This window comes from Podarcis cretensis (genome assembly GCF_951804945.1).
Source record: "Podarcis cretensis genome assembly, chromosome: 5".
NCBI classification, from domain to species: domain Eukaryota; kingdom Metazoa; phylum Chordata; class Lepidosauria; order Squamata; family Lacertidae; genus Podarcis; species Podarcis cretensis.
In genome coordinates this window covers 2,275,737-2,296,866 of record NC_137174.1, presented here as the reverse complement: position 1 = coordinate 2,296,866, position 21,130 = coordinate 2,275,737, and the positions used below count along the sequence as shown (strand labels likewise).

The 21,130-nt window shown below is 41.2% G+C and overlaps 2 protein-coding genes across 4 annotated transcripts in view; one reads left to right on the top strand and one right to left on the bottom strand.

The window, feature by feature from the left end:
• The window catches only part of TTC38 (tetratricopeptide repeat domain 38), an 83,640-nt gene that overhangs the window by 25,719 nt on the left and 36,791 nt on the right, over positions 1-21,130 (top strand). Inside the window, exons 2-3 of one of the 3 annotated variants that reach the window (XM_079975239.1) lie at positions 8,268-8,354; positions 18,470-18,556. In XM_079975239.1, coding sequence (XP_079831365.1) covers positions 8,268-8,354; positions 18,470-18,556 — 174 coding nt within the window. Of the gene's footprint in view, positions 1-8,267; positions 8,355-17,920; positions 18,018-18,469; positions 18,557-21,130 lie in introns of those variants that run through there. The other 2 variants (XM_079975242.1, XM_079975240.1) reach the window with 2 other exon arrangements.
• On the bottom strand, positions 1,051-7,500 carry PKDREJ (polycystin family receptor for egg jelly). Its single transcript, XM_079975089.1, has 3 exons — positions 7,338-7,500; positions 1,752-6,634; positions 1,051-1,711 (listed from the first exon to the last, which is right to left on the bottom strand). Exons 1-2 carry the CDS (start codon positions 7,351-7,353, stop codon positions 1,986-1,988), a joined length of 4,665 nt encoding a protein of 1,554 aa, XP_079831215.1. The 5' UTR covers positions 7,354-7,500; the 3' UTR covers positions 1,051-1,711; positions 1,752-1,985.

Here is a 21,130-nt window from a genome sequence, read left to right as displayed (position 1 = left end):
GCTAAGCCGCTTATCAGCTGATCCGCTGAGCCGATAAGCCGCTAAAAGCCGCTAATAGCGCTAATCCGCTAAGCTGTCAATGGGCTTGCTTCGCAAGACGAAAAAACCGCTAGACGAAGAGAATCGCGGAACAGATTAATTTCGTCTTGCGAGGCACCACTGTAATTGCTGATGCTAACAAGTGTCTATATTTTCTAGGTAATTTTAACCTATACAGTGGTACCTCAGGTTACATACACTTCAGGTTACAGACTCTGCTAACCCAGAAATAGTGCTTCAGATTAAGAACCTTGCTTCAGGATGAGAACAGAAATTGTGCAGCAGCAGCGGGCGGCCCCACTAGCTAAAGTGGTGCTTCAGGTTAAGAACAGTTTCAGGTTAAGAACGGACCTCCGGAACGAATCAAGTACTTAACACGAGGTACCACTGTACTGATGTCAACCTCACCGGTTCTTCCTATTTTCCCTTAAGCATGAAAGGAGTGATTTGCTGTTGTCTTTTGAACCTATGTTTTCTTAGTTTTAAGTAGATTTATACTTTAGCAGAGCAACTTGTAAAATTTGGGAGGCTGAATTCAAGTCGCATAATCAGGTATCAAATCTTACCATCACTGCACAGTACAGCTGCTTCACATGGCTCCTATCACTCTGCCACTGGGTATGAAAACATCTGCCATTGCAGGAAAAGGAAGGAAGAGCACCCAGCCAAGCCCTCAGGGACAGAATGAAAGGGAGTGGGCACAGCCACAACAGCAGGGGCAGACTTAGGGGAGCCCAATCCGTTTGCTCGCACTGGGTGCTGAGCCAAGAGGGGGTGCAGGGGGTGCTGCAACAATGATAAATAACAGAAGGCAAAGTGGGGGCCCCAACATTTGGCACCACACAAGGTGCCACTGAAATTTTAAAGCCCAAAGTCCACCTATTCCTCTCCAGAGCAATACTGTGTGTCAGTCAGATGGGTAGAAGCAACCTTATTTTAATTATGTTTTATTATTTTATGTAAATTAAAAAAATAAACACAATTCAAGGAGGAATTGTCAAAGACCAAAACTTTGTGAAACCTATAGAATTTATTCAAATGAGCAGGAAAAGTTAACACTGAAGGGATGTTTACTATGGTTTCATTAAAAAAGAAAACCCCACCCCACTTTAACTTCTTAAACATCAAACATATATTGTGCAATAACAGTGGAATTCTTAAGAAAAGGTGTAGACTAATTGTATGAACAAACACTTCTAACTACATAGAGTAACTAACTATCTTGTGTTAACAACTAGGTAATGTTAAACTAAGACACCTGGATGCAGCCACAGAAAACTGGCTTCCTGGAAAATGATGAAATTTGAGTTTAAAATTCAGAAAGGAAGGCATGCTGTGTAAAGCATTTCTATTCCATTACCATCAAAAGTTTCTATATATGCAGTGAATCCTGCCTGCTGGTTATCTCTGGTTATCACTCATCTTTATTTGGAAAACTCTGGAGCTGTTGAGGTAAATTTGTGGTAGGGATACAGGCTGGATATTAACCACAGTTCAGCAGCTGTGTGCCAAACCCATACCCAAGGCTTCCCAAGCATAGCAACATCTATTTCACATTTAACTGGTCAGTTCCCCATCTTTTTAGAGGTTCTCACTCCTGTGCAGAAACATGTGCATGCTGAGAAGTTCCTGAAATTAGTGAATCAGTGTATATTTAGAATGTATATGTTCACTTCACTGATAAGTCTTCTGCCAGTAATTATGGAAATCACTAGATAAGTCTTCTGCCAGTAATTATGGAAATCACTAGAGATATCAGAGATGGGATCACTGAAAGGTGACTGATAAGTTACCTTAACGCAAGTTTGGGTATTTGGATGATATAGCAAGAAAATGTATAGGATGTATAAGAAATGTATAGGAAAACATTGCAGAAATTAATCAATTTCTTATCAATCTCTTTTTCAAACTGGAAGGTAAGCTATTTATCAATTATTCTATTATTATTATTCCTTTTTAAACTGTTGCACATAGTTTTTTCTTTGTTTTCCGTACAGCATCCTGTTAAACATGACTGTCCGTGTTGTGGTCCGTGTACCAGTGGTCACAAAAACCCATGCACTATAGATCTTTTGGATCACAAAATCCATCATTTCAGCTTCATGTGCATGTTCTGGATAGATAGATCTCTTTGCCTCCGTATAAGCAGAGATCATAATAGCTTGCAATAAATTGAGGAACACACAAATCATCACAAACAAAAAGGAAGTTAAGAAGAGACCTGCCAGAAACCTATCAGCTGCAAATTCAGTACCCCTAAATGCTAAGGCGCAGTAAGATAACACAGTAGTAAAGGAATAAAGCAAAGTACGGTAACTTTCTTCATGTTGGCCAAATCCTAAATACCCAACTGACATATATGCAAAAAAAAAAATGGCCCCTCCTACAGACAAGTTAGTAATTGTAGGAAGAGCTTCAAACAATGACTTTTGGGCCAAGCGGACATCAAACATAAACCTGAGATACCGGTATGTTTTCATAACTAGGAAAAAAGCCAATAATGCCTTAATTGTTCTGACAACTCGATCGAAATGAGCAGCTGCATGGAAGGGAATGAATTGTTCTTGATTATACAAATAAAACTGTATTAACTCAAAAGCAAGCTTAAGTCTGAATAGAATCAGCAGCAAAAAAATTAGACAGACTGTCTTAATTCCAAAATTAATTAAATTGGCAGCTGTTTTTATATAATTCAGCCTTTCTTGACGCAGCATGCGATATTCATCCACAATATAAAATATAAGTATAGCTACAATACATAAAAATAAGAAAACTCCACTACTGGTTTGGTCAGCTAAAAGTGGGAGCTTATAAGAATGAACTGACACACTGCTGACAAGAGGGCCAACATATGAAAATTCAAATATGACAGAAATACTGCAAAACAGATCTGCATCTGGATTAAAAGTGGTCAGCTCAATAATAGTTACCCAGGTCCTGTGATCAAGCCAGGTGTTCCTTTCCAAAGTCTTCAATCTTTCTGTTGAATTTATTTGTGGTTCTCCTGTGAAAAAATAAAAGCTGTATCCTCTGGATGGGTAGCTGTTTAATTCTCCATATGACTCATATTCCCACTCAGCAATGCTTTGTTCATAAGTGTAGCCTGAAAAGCTGGTGGGGTTGGCAGCTGGACGATTGACTGGAGCTGACCACGACCCATTGTAGTCAGCTTGATCTTCTGGGTCACCTCCATATCGGTGTACACAGTGAATATCCGTCAGAAATGCTTTTTGAAAGCTATGTAGATAGGTACATGCCCTGTCAGGATGTATACCTCTTATTTGTCTCATTCTGGGCAACCCAAGGACTTTGGACCAGGTCTCTGAAAGATAGGTTGGTTGATAGTCATTGTGTATCAACGGCAGAAGGATATTTTTCACCCATTTGTAAATATCTTCTACTTTATTTACTTCAGATAAACCAAGAGAAAATTTCTTACGCATAAATCGATTGTAGTGAAAGCTACTGGTGGTTTCTGTAGGATGAGTATACTTTAAAATTAAAGCTAAAAAGACAAAGTGACAGACCATATTTTTTGCTAAACTATAACCTAGACTCTTAGCAGTTGCTTTTTTCCTCAATATTATAAGCTCTTCGCCTTTAATTGGTTGGTATTTCTTTGAAGCTCTAAGTTTGACAAGGTTATCATGTAACTGTCTCATCTCGTTTGCAGGGATAGTTCTATCATTAAACTTAAGATCTTGGTATCTTGTCCATGGGATATTTCTGCAGTATTTTGGATAAATGGCATTCCAGGCCGTAAAAAAACCTACCTTAAAGGTCTCAAGGAAAAGCACAGTTAGGCAAAATGAGGTAATGGAAGCTATTAACCACTCAAAAGAGGTTTTAGTGGAATAGGAATGGCTAAGTAGTACAATGAAGAATGAGAGCACGCCAGATACAGAAAGCACAATGATCCAGGCGATGTATAGAACCCAACAAGTAGACTGTGGTTTGTGTATTTCCTCAGAAAATGTTTCATTTTCTGCTGCAACATTATTGCTGGAATTGGTGTCTCTGGGGGGGAATTGCTGGGACTTCATCTCTGAGGGTGGAGCAGCTTTTAAATTGCCTTCTTCACAAAGATTTTCAGATGAAAAGGAGGAACTTCCTTTTGGGTGAGCTTGAGCTGCATTGTGGGCTGAAGGTTTCTTTGATAAAAGCTTAAACAAGGTTACCAGAATCAATTGCACAGGAACTGAAATCAAAGAACTTTCTATTCCAATTGTTATAGATCTCAAATACTGTAGTTCTACTGAATAAATATGTTGATCAATATCGTTGAAGAATATAGTGTTAAACATCAGGGAGCTTAACAGTATTGCTAAGCAACAAGTCAGCCTGAGGAATCTGCTGAAAGAGTCATCGTCTGAATGAACAAAGACAGACAGCCAAAGATGGTTCTTGAACAGGTCATTGCTAATCATAATACAAAAATAATCAGTCTTGCTTAAGGGTACACTGGGATTTGTAACAGTAAATGACCTTTCTATTTGGCAATCATCCCGGCCAGGATCAAACCATTTCCTACATATAAATAGCCATGACTGTTTAGTATCCATGTTTTGTACTTTGATTCGGCTTAAGAACCAGTTAGGACCAAAGCCATGATTATTGCGCCAGATATGAAGAGAACAAATGTTTCCTAAGTCTCCCTCAGTAGTTAAGAGAAAGGTGTCAATGGATCCGTCCTGGAAGATCCCTGGGAACTGTGGATGTTTTAAATGATGTACATCACTGGCCCCATTTTGGCCAATCAGTTCAATGAAGACATCAGCATTGGTGCCTGATCTTAAACGACTTCCTGTGTATATTGTGACTAGATACCTCACCTCGTGAAAGGGATCATTGTCTGGCAAATCTATGACCTGATCCCTGATGCCAGCTTTATCTTTTCTTATGACCCAGATAGCCAAAGAGATGTAGATTATAAAAATAGCAAGAACTGTCAACCCTGTTACAGGATTTTGGTCACTTGATGCTAAAAGGAACCTTTTCATATCAACTTGATTGGGAAATAAAAGTACTTTGGCAGCCAAAAATTGGATACCAAGTCCTGAGGTCCTTGATGGCCTAGGGTTGGCTGTTCTTCTGCTACGCTCTTTTGCTTTACAGATGCAATGTATCTTGGAATAGGTGGTCTGAGGGCCAAGGCGGCAACTCCCTTCTTTCCACTGGTTCTGAATTCCATCCAGGTCCAGGCAGGCTGCTGCGAAATGAGCAATGCGAACTATCTTTGTGGTTTGGTCTCTGACAATTGGATGTGATTGTAAGACAACAGAGATATTCAGTCTGTCTGCTCTATTGCTCTGGAAAAGAGACCAAAGCAATGATTGAGGCAGACAAAGGATATATGGAGCCTTAACTGCACAATCAGTGACATTAGTATCCATTTTAGTTGGTGTAGGAGGACTGGAATGGGAAGCAGCATACACAGCTACAGGGGGGTGACTGACATTGTGGCCTAGGTATATAAATACATGAAAAGTAATATTTATTTTTGACACAATCTGGATAAAAATATCTTTGGAGCTTCTTTTTACTTCAAAACTAAAGCCACCAGTTGTTTTAGGGAGATTTTTGTCTGGTCCTATTGTCAAGTCAAAGATGGCCTCCTCTTTTCTAGCCATGATCATTTCAACCACATGAGGTGTGATACTGATTACGTCACCATTAGCTTTGGTTCCTGTCATTTTTAATCCAGTCACCATTGTTCCAATATCTTCTGTATAAAGCAACCATGGAAAGGGATTTCTGTCAAATTCATAAAGAACAGTGGATACCACAGCATCTACCTGTAGTTCAGCATGATTACTCGTTTTCAGTTCAGTATAAAAGCAGTTCCTGCAATATTGTCTGTCAGAGAAAGTTCCTGAAACATCCCATTTCTCATCTTTCCGTAAATGCATGGCACAGATTTCAGTCTCCATGTTAGTTTCTTGCTCCCCAGGGACTTTACCTTGTAAGACTAGATCTGCTAATATTTCTGTCACTGAAATGGTTTCTTTAATTGCATTGGCATTGACATTTCTATGGTTTAAGAGAGAAGCACTCAACACACTGGACAACCCGATAAATATACCATTCCCAAGGATCTCTGCTTCCTTAGAACCTAAGTCTTTGGCCCTGAGCCTTTTTAGAGCTTCACTGACCTCTTTTAGTTTTCTGACTGCAAGCAGTTGTGATTCCCTGTTTACTTCAGTAGTTTCATGTGTTACCTGACAAATACTCAAAATCACTTGGTTTATTTTCAGAACATCAGTTGTAGGTATCCTTGTAGTTATATTAAGAAGAATTTGTCGCAAATCAGTTTTAGAGCCTTGATTGGTTGGCAAAGTCTCTATATTATTTAATACAGAGGCCACCATATATACAAAATAACCTATATTAAAGTAATCTTTAGCTGCAAGCAAAGTTGTCATAGGAGCGGTTGGTCCACTGATTAAACCATGTAGATCATGCTGAACAACACGAGTTGCTTTATTTTTTCTTTGATCATACACAGTTGCTTGTAATTTTACCTGAGAAGATGCTCCAAGGGCATCATACACTTGAACATATATGATTAAGGTAGAGTTCTGAGATGGTATACCAACTGGAAGAAAAGAACGAGGAGTTGTAGGGTCATGACCAGCATACACTATTATTCCCAAAACATTATTCTCTACTGAAGATACGGCACTGGTTTTGATGTGATTTGATGATGCTATCACTTTATATGTAAGAGGTCCATTTTTGTCTTCAAATCCGCTACACTGAATGATGAATTTTGTTAGGAATGCCATGCCTATCTTTGGATTAATAACACACTTTCCTATCTGAGGTGGGCCATTCACATAAAAAGAATATTCATAGATGGCTGACTGTCCTTCCTTTGTGGTGACTTGCAGACTAAATGTAAATGACTGCTCTGCCATGGATACAAATGCATAAGCATTTATATGCAGATATGGATTGGATCTTCCAGTTGTACTTTTTGAAGACCAATCAAAATTTATTTCACTGGACTGTGCTGAGTAAAGTGACCAGTAATAGAGAGATTTGCCACTTCTGCAATTTAGGCATTTGCCAGAAAGACAAAATCTTTCTGTTGGAATTACTGATTCACCACAATTTTCAATACATGTGACATTTAGGATTATGGCAAGAGGAGCTTGCACATGTACTATTTGTTCCGTCTGAGCTATTCTGCTACCATTTTGAACCACCAGGCGAAAATAATACACATTATTTCCTTGAAGTGTTTCAGGTTGCACTCTTTGAACTGGAACAGAGCATGTTATCCATTTTAAATCTACCTGATCTGGATGACATTTCCCGTTTTCACTTAGAGTCATTGATGTGTAGTCTGTTTTTTGTTTGCTGCAATACCACATAAAGGACAGCCCTTTAGAGGGTTGGACTGCCTCACCATTGTAGTATGCAGATCCATTAAGTATCCACTCATCAGAAAATCCAACTGTCCGGATACTGCCTCCAGCAATGACAGCCACAAAGGTATCTGATCCAATCTTGACAAACAGTGAATCAGATCCTTCCATGCTCTTCCATGTATCCAAAGAGGTTAAATTCATTGTAAAATTAAAGAGATACAAGCCATTATCTAAGACAGGACCAGGTACTTTTAATACAGTGGAATTTCTTCTTCCAATGCTTGGTGGATTAAAAGGTTTTGACCAATCTGGTGTAGTAGTCAGATCTGGAACTTTATAGATGTTCCAAATGACATTTGTTTGATTAGGACCTGGACAAGTGATACGTGTATCAGCAGCCAGAGTAAACTCTGTTCCTTGGGTATAATACACCACACGCTGAGAAGCGTCTGGCTTCTGGATACTAATTTCCTTAATAGAACAGGGTTTTTGATGGCAAGCTATGCTAAATCTGAGGGCCTTTGAAGCATAAGTGTTGACTGTCGCTTTTAAAATAGTTGACATAAGTCCATTTCCAATGCATTTCACCTTTGCTACAAAACCAGTGAAGAGGGCAGAGTTGAAAGTTAAGAAAGAATCAGAAATGAATTGCATTGCATTTTTTACATGATTTATGTAGGTGAAAGTATAGTTCTGAACTGGGTACTCGCCTCTAGAATCAAAAAGTTGAAGGTTGAAGGTCCACTCACACTGTAGCAGTGGATGTTGCACGGGAATAAACCACACAATAGAGACCAAACTGTCTTCAGGAGAACTGTTATTGAAAACGTGAACTTCAATATCTTTTTCTCCTAGAGACCTGAACAAAGTCCCTTTCCGGTTCAGATACACATGGATGCTGAACTTGGACAATTGCAGCTGCATGAATTCTACAATGATCAGGTAACAGAGGCTCTGCTCCTCGTAAAAGATATAGTGGGAGCTGTAGCCCTTCCTAGTGGTAGGAGGAGTGCTGTCTTCCTGTGTAGAATGGTACAATCCCAGTGTATGGCTAAAAATGTAGATGCCTCTTCTGGTTTTCTGTGGATTGAGTGTGAGATAAGTTGCGGCTCCAGTGCTTGCTCTGAAAATCAAAGTCTCATTAAAGAAATCAAGTTTTCCTGCCAGTTGTTCAGGCATCTTCTCATTAGTACGAAAATAGACACTGGCCACCACCTTCTCCTTGGAGTGATATGGTATGGGAACAGCACAGAAATTGCTGCGTAGAGCAAAATGGTTGTAATTGTAGAAGTGAGACCACTCTCTTGTATCATGCATGCTTAATAGTTTATAAGCTACTATTCCTTGGCTGAGCTGTAGAAGACTCCAGGAAAGGTTGATTGTCCCATGTGGGTGGCTCAGCAATTTGGAACGTACACTAAAGACATGCAACAGGGCAGGCTCCACATATAATTCTATGCTAAGGCTAATCAGAGGTCGATGCTGAAGACTGACTGAAGCGGTATAGAATCCACGATGGGGATAGCATACAGTCAGCTGGTAGCTATAGTACGATGCGCAGACCTGGTACAATTCTGCATTAGGGTAGCCAGTGAATGAAAGTGGTTGACTGTGCTGGTTGCTGGGAATGAGGAGATCTTCTGGACTACCCCCTCGGCTCCTGAAGCGATAGCTCCATGAGGAACTCTTAAGGCGTGCGCACCAAGCCAGGTGCACTGGCTGCCATTCAAAAACTGGAAGGGTGCGTGGCCAGAGCAGGAAAAGTCGGACATCTTGCCCGGTAACCTCAATGCTCAGGTTGTGGTGAAAGCACAAGGGTGCAGAGCACAAAGTTGATGTACACTGTACTGTGATCCGACTGTAAGCCCATGGTGGATAGGGACCTTCCCCTGGCAGGCCTTGACCCAGCACCAGCTCACCTAACCAGTTCTCTGTACTGTTTACCAGGATGGAATCTCGGTACCAGTGGCAATGAGGAGCGGGTTGTAAGTCTTTCTCTCTCTTTTTAAAATTCACTCCTCGTGCTCTTGAGTAGCACAATTCAATGTATTCATCCCACAGACATGAAACCTGGAGTTCATTATCTTGACGTTGATAAACACGATTTTCCGGCTTTGAACAAGTGACTAACAATGGTGGTGGAAGGAGATCAAGAGGAGCTGCCACTTGGTATTGCAAGCAACATGAACAGCAGAAGAGGAAGACATGACATAAAAGGTACCTCATCATTGACAGGAAAAAGAAACCTGACTCAGTAGTAACAGTTATCTCCTAGCAACAGCACAAAAAGAACGTCTCCATGGATTCTAGAACCTTTCCGCTGTTGCCTTAGGCAACTCATGCCCATTTTCAATATGGCCACAATAGTCCTTGTCTTTTTCTGTGGTTGAATCCCACACTCCTCTTCATAGTCCTCACATTACCCTGGATTTGTATAAACCCGTGTTATTGCCATGTTGCCCAGATGTATCTATTCCAATTTTAATGGAGAATGTTTGGTAGGACTTTAATTTTGAAAAGGCAATGACTGTGATAAAACTGGAGCTTGACTGATTATTTCCCAGGATTATATTCCATCTAAATAGCATGTATGCTTCTCTCTATATCTTATGAATCCCATAAGCACTGGAAATCCCAGATCTTGAATTTTCTCTGTAAATTACCCCATGAGAGATGGGAACATATTACAACTGCTACCTGCTGGCTTTTGGGTAAAAGATGCCTCTCTTTTCTTTCAAGCCAACTCTTCCTATGGAGTCTTTGGCAGAACCACTGAGTACACAACACATCACAAAGAAATTTAGCCTAAATGACTTCTCCTTTCCCCCTTCCCCTCCTTCAAGTTGAATTTATGTCATGCACATTAATTAATTATACTATTAGAGGTCACTATTAGAATGAGTCAGGGATGCAGGTGGCGCTGTGGGTTAAAGCCTCAGCGCCTAGGACTTGCCGATCGAAAGGTTGGCGGTTCGAATCCCTGCGGCGGGGTGCGCTCCCGCTGCTCGGTCCCAGCGCCTGCCAACCTAGCAGTTCCAAAGCACCTCCGGGTGCAAGTAGATAAATAGGGACCGCTTACCAGCGGGAAGGTAAACGGCGTTTCCGTGTGCGGCTCTGGCTCGCCAGAGCAGCGATGTCACGCTGGCCACGTGACCCGGAAGTGTCTCCGGACAGTGCTGGCCCCTGGCCTCTTAAGTGAGATGGGCGCACAACCCCAGAGTCTGTCAAGACTGGCCCCTATGGGCAGGGGTACCTTTACCTTTACCTTTATTAGAATGAGTAAGTGGTAAAAATGGTGATATTTAAAACATGTATACCTCAGCTTTCCACAGGAATGGAATTCAAAGGCAGTTTACAAAAATGAACAGCCTATAATGAAATCTCAAAAATAAGGAATTAAAATACAGAACAAATGGCTTACAAATACACTGGGATAGGCCAGATTTACAGAAGCCCAAGAAATACATAGAGATAAACCACAAACTAAACAACTCTGCATATAGTTTACAAAAACTCATTAACAGTAATATACAGCATTCCAACAGTACTATACAGCATTTCAAGTCCATAAGAGAAACTCTCTGTGTGTAGGCTTGTGCTGGTGCACTTCCAATGGAACTCTAACAACGAGGTACCCAGATTTCAATCTCTGTTTCGTGAATCTGTATATTACTATTAACAAGTTTTTGTAAACTATATACTGTACAGAGTTACAGTGGTACCTCGGGTTACATACACTTCAGGTTACATACGCTTCAGGTTACAAACTCCGCTAACCCAAAAATATTACCTCGGATTAAGAACTTTGCTTCAGGATGAGAACAGAAATCGCGCAGCAGCGACGCGGCAGCAGCGGGAGGCCCCATTAGCTAAAGTGGTGCTTCAGGTTAAGAACAGTTTCAGGTTAAGAACGGACCTCTGGAACAAATTAAGTACGTAACCAGAGGTACCACTGTATTTAGTGTGAGATTTACAGAAGCCACTGTGGCTTCTGTTTGAAATCAAGGGTGTCTTGCTTCCGCTGTCGTGCCACTGCCTCCTCCAATGTGGCAGCCATGATAGCTGCCACGGCCTCCATGGCGGCCTCCACTGCACTCCCGGAAGCGGGCACAGCACACCTAGAAGCACACTTCTGGAAATGCATGCACCACTTCCATCAGCCACGGTGAGGCCGCAGTGAGGCCAAGGAGACCGCAGAGGCTGAGGAGGCTGAGGTGATGTGGGGACAGGGGGGCAGCATGATGCGGGAAAGGGGATGCCCCAGATTTGGGTGAGAAAATGTTGGAGGGTATGGCAGTGAAGAGGTGCAAGTGGAGGTTTAAACCTCACAATCCTGGTGCACTTAGGGTGAGTGCATACGTGACAGACTATGGCTATGTACATAACAGAGTATTAAAGCACATAGACAGATCCGATTTTTCCATGTGCACATTTGTGAATGCATTCAGTTGAACTCTATCTCGGCACATGGCATCTGACCCACCCCTGCAGGCTCTGCTTGGGATGACTGGTCTATTAAAGGACATTGAACTAAATATCCTTTTCCTAATTTTGTATAAGAGTTCATACGTACTTGAAACCCAAGGAGGATCAATTTTAAATTATGAGACAACCATCTGAAGTGGAAATAATTATGAAGGAAGAGAATGGAAACTGTGGAGATCAGCTTGGGATAGAAATATTATGCAATTTATTCACCGTTTACTCTGTCTTTCTCAAACAGAAAGATAAACAATTTTCTTGCCATTTACTTGCCTGCTTCTCAAGCCGCACACATAGTCATCCTTGACCACAGATCTTCCAAATATTACAGTGCTGACATGATCACTGTCACTTGTGGGTGGTGTCTGACGGGTGATGGAAAACCAAATACTTTGGATCTTCAGAACCACAAAGTTTATTGCTTCTGCTTCATCAGAATGTTGTTCATAAGTAGGTTGTTTCATTGAGTTATAAGTAGAGATTATTAGGGCTCTCCATAAATTGATGAAAATAAACATCATTGTAATCATACATGAAGCCTGAAAAAATATCCCTAGCCACAGGTTGGATGAAAAACTAGCCAGTTTAACTGCTCCAAAACAATATGAAACTACAGTCTGGAGGGAAAGAATCCAAGTATGAAAACTCCACTCACTTTGGCCAAATGTTAGGTACCCAAATGATGTGAATACAGAAAAGTATACGGCTGCAAACAGAGTCAAATTAACAAACTCAGGAAAAGCTACTGACATTGTTTTTTCTGCAAGGCGCACATTGTACAAGAATCTGAAATATCGGTATGGTTTCAAAATCAGAAGGAAGACCAAAAAACCTGAAATCATCATGTAGAGTTGATCGATTTGGGAAACTACATGGAAGGGAACAAATTGTTCTGGATTAAGTAGATGAAATTCCAACAATGTAAATGCCAGCTTAAATTTCAGTGCAATTAACAACAGAAAAAACATAGAGGTTGTCTTTATTGCAAAGTTATTTACGTTAGTTGCTGTTTGAAGATAACCTATCCTTTCTTGACGTAACATGTTAAATTCATCAGCAAGATAAAAGGCAAGAATATACACTATAACTCCATATACAACCCTCTTAGAGGTGGGTTCATACTGGAAAATAGAGAGTTTGTAAGAATGAACTACCAAACTTGAATTAACGACACCTACATCAGTAGTCTCAAATACGATAGAAATGCTGCAGAATAGATCCACATCTGGATTAAAAGTTGTTAACTCAAAAATCACTGCCCAGGTCCGATTATCAAGCCAGTTGTTTCTTTGCAGATCATCCATCCTCATTGTTGTATTGGGTCGTTGCTCTCCAGGAAAAAAATAAAAGGAATATCCTCCAGGCCCGTATGAATCTACAACACCATATGATTTATATTCCCATTGGTCAATGTCTGACTGGTATGTAAATCCTTGAAAACTGCTGGAGTGCTTGGAAGTTGGTTGATTGGTTGGGATTGTCCATGACCCAAGATAGTTACTTTGATCTTCAGGATCACTGTTATATTTATAGCGGCAGTGGCTTTCACTAATCATATGACCTTGCGCAAAGTTGCGAGCAGGGAAACATTCCTTTTCAGTATTCTTCGCTCTTACTTGCCTCATTCTGGGCAAACCAAGAATTTTAGACCAAGATTCTGAAACATAGGTAGGGTGGTAGTCATTATGTATTAAGGGCAGAAAGACGTTGCTCGTCCACATGTAAATATGCTCCAGCTTATTTACATCTGATAAACCAAATGAGAATTGATTATATATAGCTTTATTGTAATAAAAAGTGGTGGTGGGTTCTGCAGAAAATGCAGCAATGAAAACACAGGATGAATAGACAAGGTGAATTACAATGTCCTTTACAAACACAAATGCTAAGTGTTGAGCCCTTACTCTTTTCCTCAAGACTATGACTTCATCCTCTGTTAAAGGTTCATATTCCTTGCTGTGTCTAAGTTTGGAAAGATCGTGGTGAATCTTTCTCAGATCTTTCTCATCCACACTTGATTGGATCAGCTTCATATTCTGGTACTGTTCTGTGCTTATCCAGGGGATGTTTTTACAGTATTTGAGACTTATAGTACTCATAGCAGATATGAGAGACAACTTCATGGTTTGCAGCAAAAACACACTCTCAAAAAATGATGTCATGGATGCTATAAACCACTCCATTGATGTTGTATAGCCATAGGTCAAACCATATAATATAATGAAAGATGACGAAACTCCAGATATGAGAAAGACCAGTGTCCAAGAGACATATCTGCACCACCATGAAAAGCGTGGCATTTTATTAAAGAACATGAACTCTGGGTGCAGCGGCTCCTCTTTTTCGAAAGTAGTACTTGTGTCCTTGTCTGTTGCATTATTGTTGCTAGCATTGCTTTCTGATAATGGCAGATGCTGGTCTTTCCCAAGAGTTTCAGGCATAAGAGAGGGGCTTCTTTTTGACCCATTTCTCGTGTTATGCAGCAAAGGCTTCTCCTCGGAATATGTAAACAAGATTTGTATGGTCAGTTGTAAAGGAATAGAAAACAAAGCACTCACAAATCCAATATACATGGATTTCAAATACCGTAGTTGCACTGAAAGAATCTCCCGATCATCTGCACCACTGAAGAACATGATGTTGAATAGCAAATTACACAGCATTATTACTAAGCAACAAGATACCCTTTGTACCCTCGTGAAAGAACCGGTGACAACCTGAGAAAATATTGAGAGCCATATATGATTGTCTTCCAAGTCCTTGGCAAAGCTTATCCAGAAGTAATCCATTTTATCTAAGCTTGATTTTAGGTTTTTAGCAACAATTGATCGTTCTATTTTGCCATCAGCCTTGCCAAGACCTAACCAGTTTCTACATATAAACAGCCAATATTTTTTAGTGTGCATATTTTGTACTTTGATTCTGCTTAAGAACCAGTTAGGGGAGGAACCCCCTGTGTTGTGCCAGACATGAAGAGAAAGAAGATCCCCTAAATCATATTTAGTAGTTAGGAGAAATGTGTCAACAGCTGCACGAAAGAGGGTTGGAAACTGTGGGTGTTTCAAGTGATGTACATCACTGACACCATTTTTACCTATCAATTCAAGAAAAACATCTGCTGTGGTTCCTGATCCCAAGCGACTTCCTGTGTATACAGTGACCACGTAGCGCACTTTATGGTAGGGGTCATTGTCAGGTAAAACTAGTATTTTGTTTTTTCTTTTCAAATCAGCTTTATCTTTGATCATGGCCCAGGTAGTACACAAGATGTAGGCTGAAAAAATGAAAAACACAGCCAGCATTGTCACTGGGTTTGTGTCAAAGTCTGCTGAGAGGACCTTGTTTATATCCAAAGGATTAGGGTACAAAATGAAGCTGCCAGCTACAAATCTGACAGCATGAGAAGCCTCCTGTGGTCGGCGTCTACTTCTTGTTGTGCTGTGGGCTTTTGCGTCACAGATGCAGTGTATCTTGGACCAGGTGGTCTGAGAGCCCAGACGGCACAATCCTTCTTTCCACTGTTTCTGAATGCCATCCATACCTAGACAATTGGGTGTATAAACAGCAATGCGGACAATCTTTCTGGTTTGTCCTCTCACAATTGGGTGTGATTGTAGTACAACTGAAATGTTCCACTTGCTTGCTTTATTGCCTTGGAGTGGAGACTGAAGCAATGACTGAGGAAGACAAAGTATGCGCACAGCCTTAAATGCACAGTTAGTGATGCCAGGATTCATTTCACGTGGTGCTGGAGGTTTGTCATGGAAAACAATATAAGAAGCTATTGGAGAATGGCTGACATTGAGTCCCAGATAGATAGATATGTTGAAAGTAACTTTCATATTGCACAAAATCTGGATAAATACATACTTGAAGTTTCCTTTGACTTCAATACTAAATCCACCAGTTGTTTTGGAAAGCTTTTTATCTGGCCCAATTGTCAGATTAAATGTTGCAAAGTCCTTATTTTTCCTTGCCATGATAACTTCCACCACCTCGGGGGTAACCCCCAAGATATCACTATTAGCTTTGACTCCTACCATTTTGAATCCAGTCACTACTGTATGAATATCTGCTGCATCTGCCATCCAAGGGAAGGGATTCTCTTCAAACACATAATGCACTGTGGAAACCACAGCATCTGCTGGCAACTCAATGTGGTTCTCCTGCTTCAGCTGAGGATAAAAGGAGTTCTTGCATTGTCTTCCCTTAGAGAAAGTCCTAGAAACCTCCCACTTTTCACCTTTCCATAAGTGAATTGACCAGTTTTTAGCTTCCATATTAGTTTCATGTTCCCCAGGGACTTTACCTTGTAAGATGAGGTCAGCTAATATTCCTGTCACAGAAATTATTTCTTTAATTGCATTGACATTGACATTTCTATGGTTTAAGAGAGAAGCACTCAACACATTGGACAAGCCAGTAAATATACCATTACCAAGGACTTCTGCTTCCTGAGACCCTAGATCTTTGCCCCTGAGCCTTTTGAGAGCTTCAGTGGCCTCTTTTAGTGTTCTGACTGCAAACAGTTGTGCTTTCCTATTAACTTCATTAGCATCCTGTGTCACCTGACAAATACTTGAGACCGTTTGGGCTATCATCTGTATTTCAGTCAAAGGAATCACTGCAGACACATTAAGGAGGATTTCCCGCAAATCAGTTTTAGAGCCTTGACTGGTTGGCAAAGCCTCAATATTATTTAATACAGAGGCCACCATATAGGTAAGAAAGCCTATATTAAAGTAATCTTTAGTTTCAAGGAAAAAGGACATAGGGCCACTTTGCCCACTGATTAAACCATACAGTTCACGGAGAAGAACAGCTGGTTTACTTCTTGGATCATAAACATTTGCTTTCAAAGTTACTTCAGAAAATACTCCATAGGCATCATATACTTGAACATATATGTCTAAGACATACTTTTTAGATGGAATACCAGCAGGGAGAAATGATGGAGGGGTTTTTTGCTGATGACCAATATACACTATTATTCCAAATGTATTATTTTGCGCAGAAGATATTGCAGTCATTTTTGTTAGATCTGAATGTGCTATCACTTTGTATGTAAGCGGTCCATTTTTTTCTTCAAATCCAGTACACTGGACAATGAATTTTGTACGGAATGCTATGCCTTCCCTTGGATAAATGATACATTTTCCAGTCTGAGGTGGAGAGCTAACATAAAATGAATGCCTATAAACAGCTGATTGTTTTCCCTTTGTGCTTACTTTCAGGCTAAGAGTATAGAATTTGTCTTCCATGTATCTGAATGCCAATGAATTTATATGCATGTATGGCTTTGATCTCCCAGTTGTAGTTTTGGAAGCCCAATCAAAATGTATTTCCTTAGAGTTTGCTGAAAGAAGTGACCAAAGATAGGCTGTTTGACTAGTTTTTGCACAATTTAGACATCTTGCGGACAGAATGAATCGCTCTGTTACTTTGATGGTTTTCCCACAATTTTCTAAACAAGTGGCATCCAGTATAGGTACAGAACCAGGCAGCACATGAACTGTTTGGAATGCATGGGCTGATTTGTGCTGCTTCAGAATTACTAGAATAAAATAATATTTTGTGTTTGCCTGAAATGTATTAGGTTCTACTTTTTGAACGGGAGCACTTGAATGTCTCCAGCGTATATCTACTTGATTTGGACAGCATTTTCCCTCTGGGCTCAACCTCATTGTTGAATAGTCCAATTCCCGTTTGGTGCAATACCAATTAAAGGTGATTCCTTCAAGGGGGTTGGCTGAATAAGGATCAGAAGAAGCAGATGCATCCAAAGTCCAATGATCAGAAACACCAACTGTCCGGAACAAACCACCAGCTATGATTGCTACCAGGTCATTTTCTAGAATTTGGAGAAATACTGAATCAGACTCCATGATTTTTATATTATATGCAGGAAGGTACACTGTCATGGTCATATTTACATGATGAAAGCCATAAAATAAGACATTTCTAGGTATATGAAATATGATTCCACTTGTATTTATCTCATCAGGTAGCTTAAGAGGATTTGGCCAGTCTGGAATAGAATATGCAGCTTCAAGGCTATAGATTTTCCACAGTATATCTATATCTGCACTTGTCCTGCACTGTGCCTTTGCAGTTGCTTGCAAGGTAATTGCTGACTCTCTCTTATAATGTATGATTGGATCAGAGAAATCGGGTTTATGGATTATAGCTGTCAGTTCATGACAGTAACTTTGCTGACAGGCCACTGTTGGGTGTAGGACCTTTGACGTGAAAGTATTGATACTGGCTTTTAAAACGGCACGTGCAAGTCCACTTTTGCTGCAATTCACTTTGGCTACAAAGCCCATGTATTGTGAAGGTCGGATAGATAAAACAGAGGGAGGGAGAAAACGGGCAGCATCTTTGACACCGTTACTGTAAGAATAAGTGTTGTTCCAAAGGTGGTACTCTTTCCTGGAATCAAAAAGTTGAAGGTTGAAGGTCCACTCACACTGCAGCAGTGGATGTTGCACGGGAATAAACCACACAATATAGACCAAACTTTTGTCAGGAGAATGTCCATTGAAAATGTGAACTTCAATATCTTTTTCACCTAGAGACCTGAACAAAGTCCCTTTCCGGTTCAGATACACATGGATGCTGAACTTGGACAATTGCAGCTGCATGAATTCAACAATGATCAGGTAACAGAGGCTCTGCTCCTCGTAAAAGATATAGTGGGAGCTGTAGCCCTTCCTAGTGGTAGGAGGAGTGCTGTCTTCCTGTGTAGAATGGTACAATCCCAGTGTATGGCTAAAAATGTAGATGCCTCTTCTGGTTTTCTGTGGATTGAGTGTGAGATAAGTTGCGGCTCCAGTGCTTGCTCTGAAAATCAAAGTCTCATTAAAGAAATCAAGTTTTCCTGCCAGTTGTTCAGGCATCTTCTCATTAGTACGAAAATAGACACTGGCCACCACTTTCTCCCTGGAATTTTGTAGTTTGCGAACAGCACAGAAATCACTTTGCAGAGCAAAAGGATTATAACTGTAGGAGTCAGACCATTCCTCCACACCCTGCACATCCACCAGTGTGTAAGCTGTTATTTTGGAGCTGAGGGGTTGGAGAGTCCATGAAAGATTGAGGGTCCTGTGAGGAAGGCTGAGCAGTGTGGAGGAGGTGCTGAACACATGGAGCAGAGTAGGCTGCACATAGAAGCTCAGGCTACGTCCAAGTGGAGGCCCATTCTCAATATGGAGTGAAGCGGTGTAGAATCCACGGAGGTGGTAGCGCACAGTTATGTAGTAGCTGTAATATGATGTACACGCTTGGTGCATTTCTGCATGAGGATAAACAGTAGGTGCAAGTGGCTCGCTATAGAGGTTGCTGGGGATGAGGAGGTCTTCAGGAATACCCCCTTGACTCTTGAAGCGGTAACTCCAGGTGGAACTCTTGAGGCGTGCACACCAACCCAGGTGCACTGGTTGCCACTCATGAATAGGTAAAGTACGGGGCGAGAGGAGGAAAAGACGGACATCCTGCCTGGAAATTTCAATTGTTAGGTTCTTATGAGCACATGTGGCTGCATGGCACGAAACGGATACACACTGCACTGTGACACGAATAAAAGCCCATGGTGGATGGAGGCCTCCCCGAGTCAGAGCTGCACCTAACACCAGCTCACCTGACCAGCGATTTGTATTCTTTACCAAGATGGAGTCTTGGTACCACTGACAATGAGGAGGGGGTACGGTGTCCAGCTTTTCCTCCTTGATCTCTGAAGGCAGACTTTGGGCTCTTGAATACTTCAGGTCAATTCTCTCATCCCAGAAGCATGAAACACGAAGTTCATTGTCATGCTTCTGATAGACACGGTGTTGTGGGTTTGAGCAGGTGACCAACAGTGGGGGTGGTAGAAAACGAAAGGGTACAGCTGTTGCATACTGAGAACAGTAACAGAAGAGGAAGACAAGGAGCATCTTTGGTATGATGGCTCAGGAGCAGCAGCTGTCTACCAGCATCAGCAGTTCCCACACACAATAATTGTTTTAATTCTAGAATCTTTTACCTGTTGCCCCAAGCAACTAAGGTTCACGTGCATACAGAAGTAATATTTCTTTCTTTATATTCCTGATTCCTCTTCAATATATGTATGTATGTGTATATATATATATATATATATATACACACACACACACATACAAGTTGATCCTGATCTTTTTAAATATAAAGCAATGATTATGTTTGTGCTGTACAAATGAATAAAAGGTTATGTATATTTACTTGAATAAATTGCTGGCTGTCTGCATTTTAGAAATTCCATAGGCTATTATTTTGCCTTCATTGATTTGAAAGTAGCATGCAGTAATATCGATAGACTCCCACTGGGTCAGAAATTATAAACAGTAAATACAGTCGCCTATTTCCTATACATCAGTACAGTGGTGCCTTGGGTTAAGTACTTAATTTGTTCCAGAGGTCCGTTCTTAACCTGAAACTGTTCTTAACCTGAAGCACCACTTTAGCTAATGGGGCCTCCTGCTTCTGCTGCGCCGCCGCCACACAATTTCTGTTCTCATCCTGAAGCAAGGTTCTTAACCTGAAGCACTATTTCTGGGTTAGCAGAGTCTGTAACCTGAAGTGTATGTAACCCGAGGTACCACTGTATAGGTTAAAATTACCTAGAAAATATAGACACTTGTTAGCATCAGCAATTACAGTGGTGCCTCGCAAGATGAAATTAATCTGTTCCGCGAGTCCCTTCGTCTAGCGGTTTTTTCATCTTGCGAAGCAAGCCCATTGACGGATTAGCGGATTAGCGCTATTAGCGGCTTAAAAAGGTAAAGGTAAAGGTACCCCTGCCCGTACGGGCCAGTCTTGACAGACTCTGGGGTTGGTGCACCCATCTCACTCAAGAGGCCGGGGGCCAGCGCTGTCCGGAGACACTTCCGGGTCACGTGGCCAGCGTGACAAAGCTGCATCTGGCGAGCCAGCGCAGCACACGGAAACGCCGTTTACCTTCCCGCTGGTAAGCGGTCCCTATTTATCTACTTGCACCCGGAGGTGCTTTCGAACTGCTAGGTTGGCAGGCGCTGGGACCGAGCAGCGGGAGCGCACCCCGCCGCGGGGATTCGAACCGCCGACCTTCCGATCGGCAAGCCCTAGGCGCTGAGGCTTTTACCCACAGCGCCACCTGCGTCCCTTATTAGCGGCTTAGCAGCTATTTAAAATGCATCTCTGGGTTATTTGTGGAGCATAGGAATTCGTTCATTCCCCCCCCC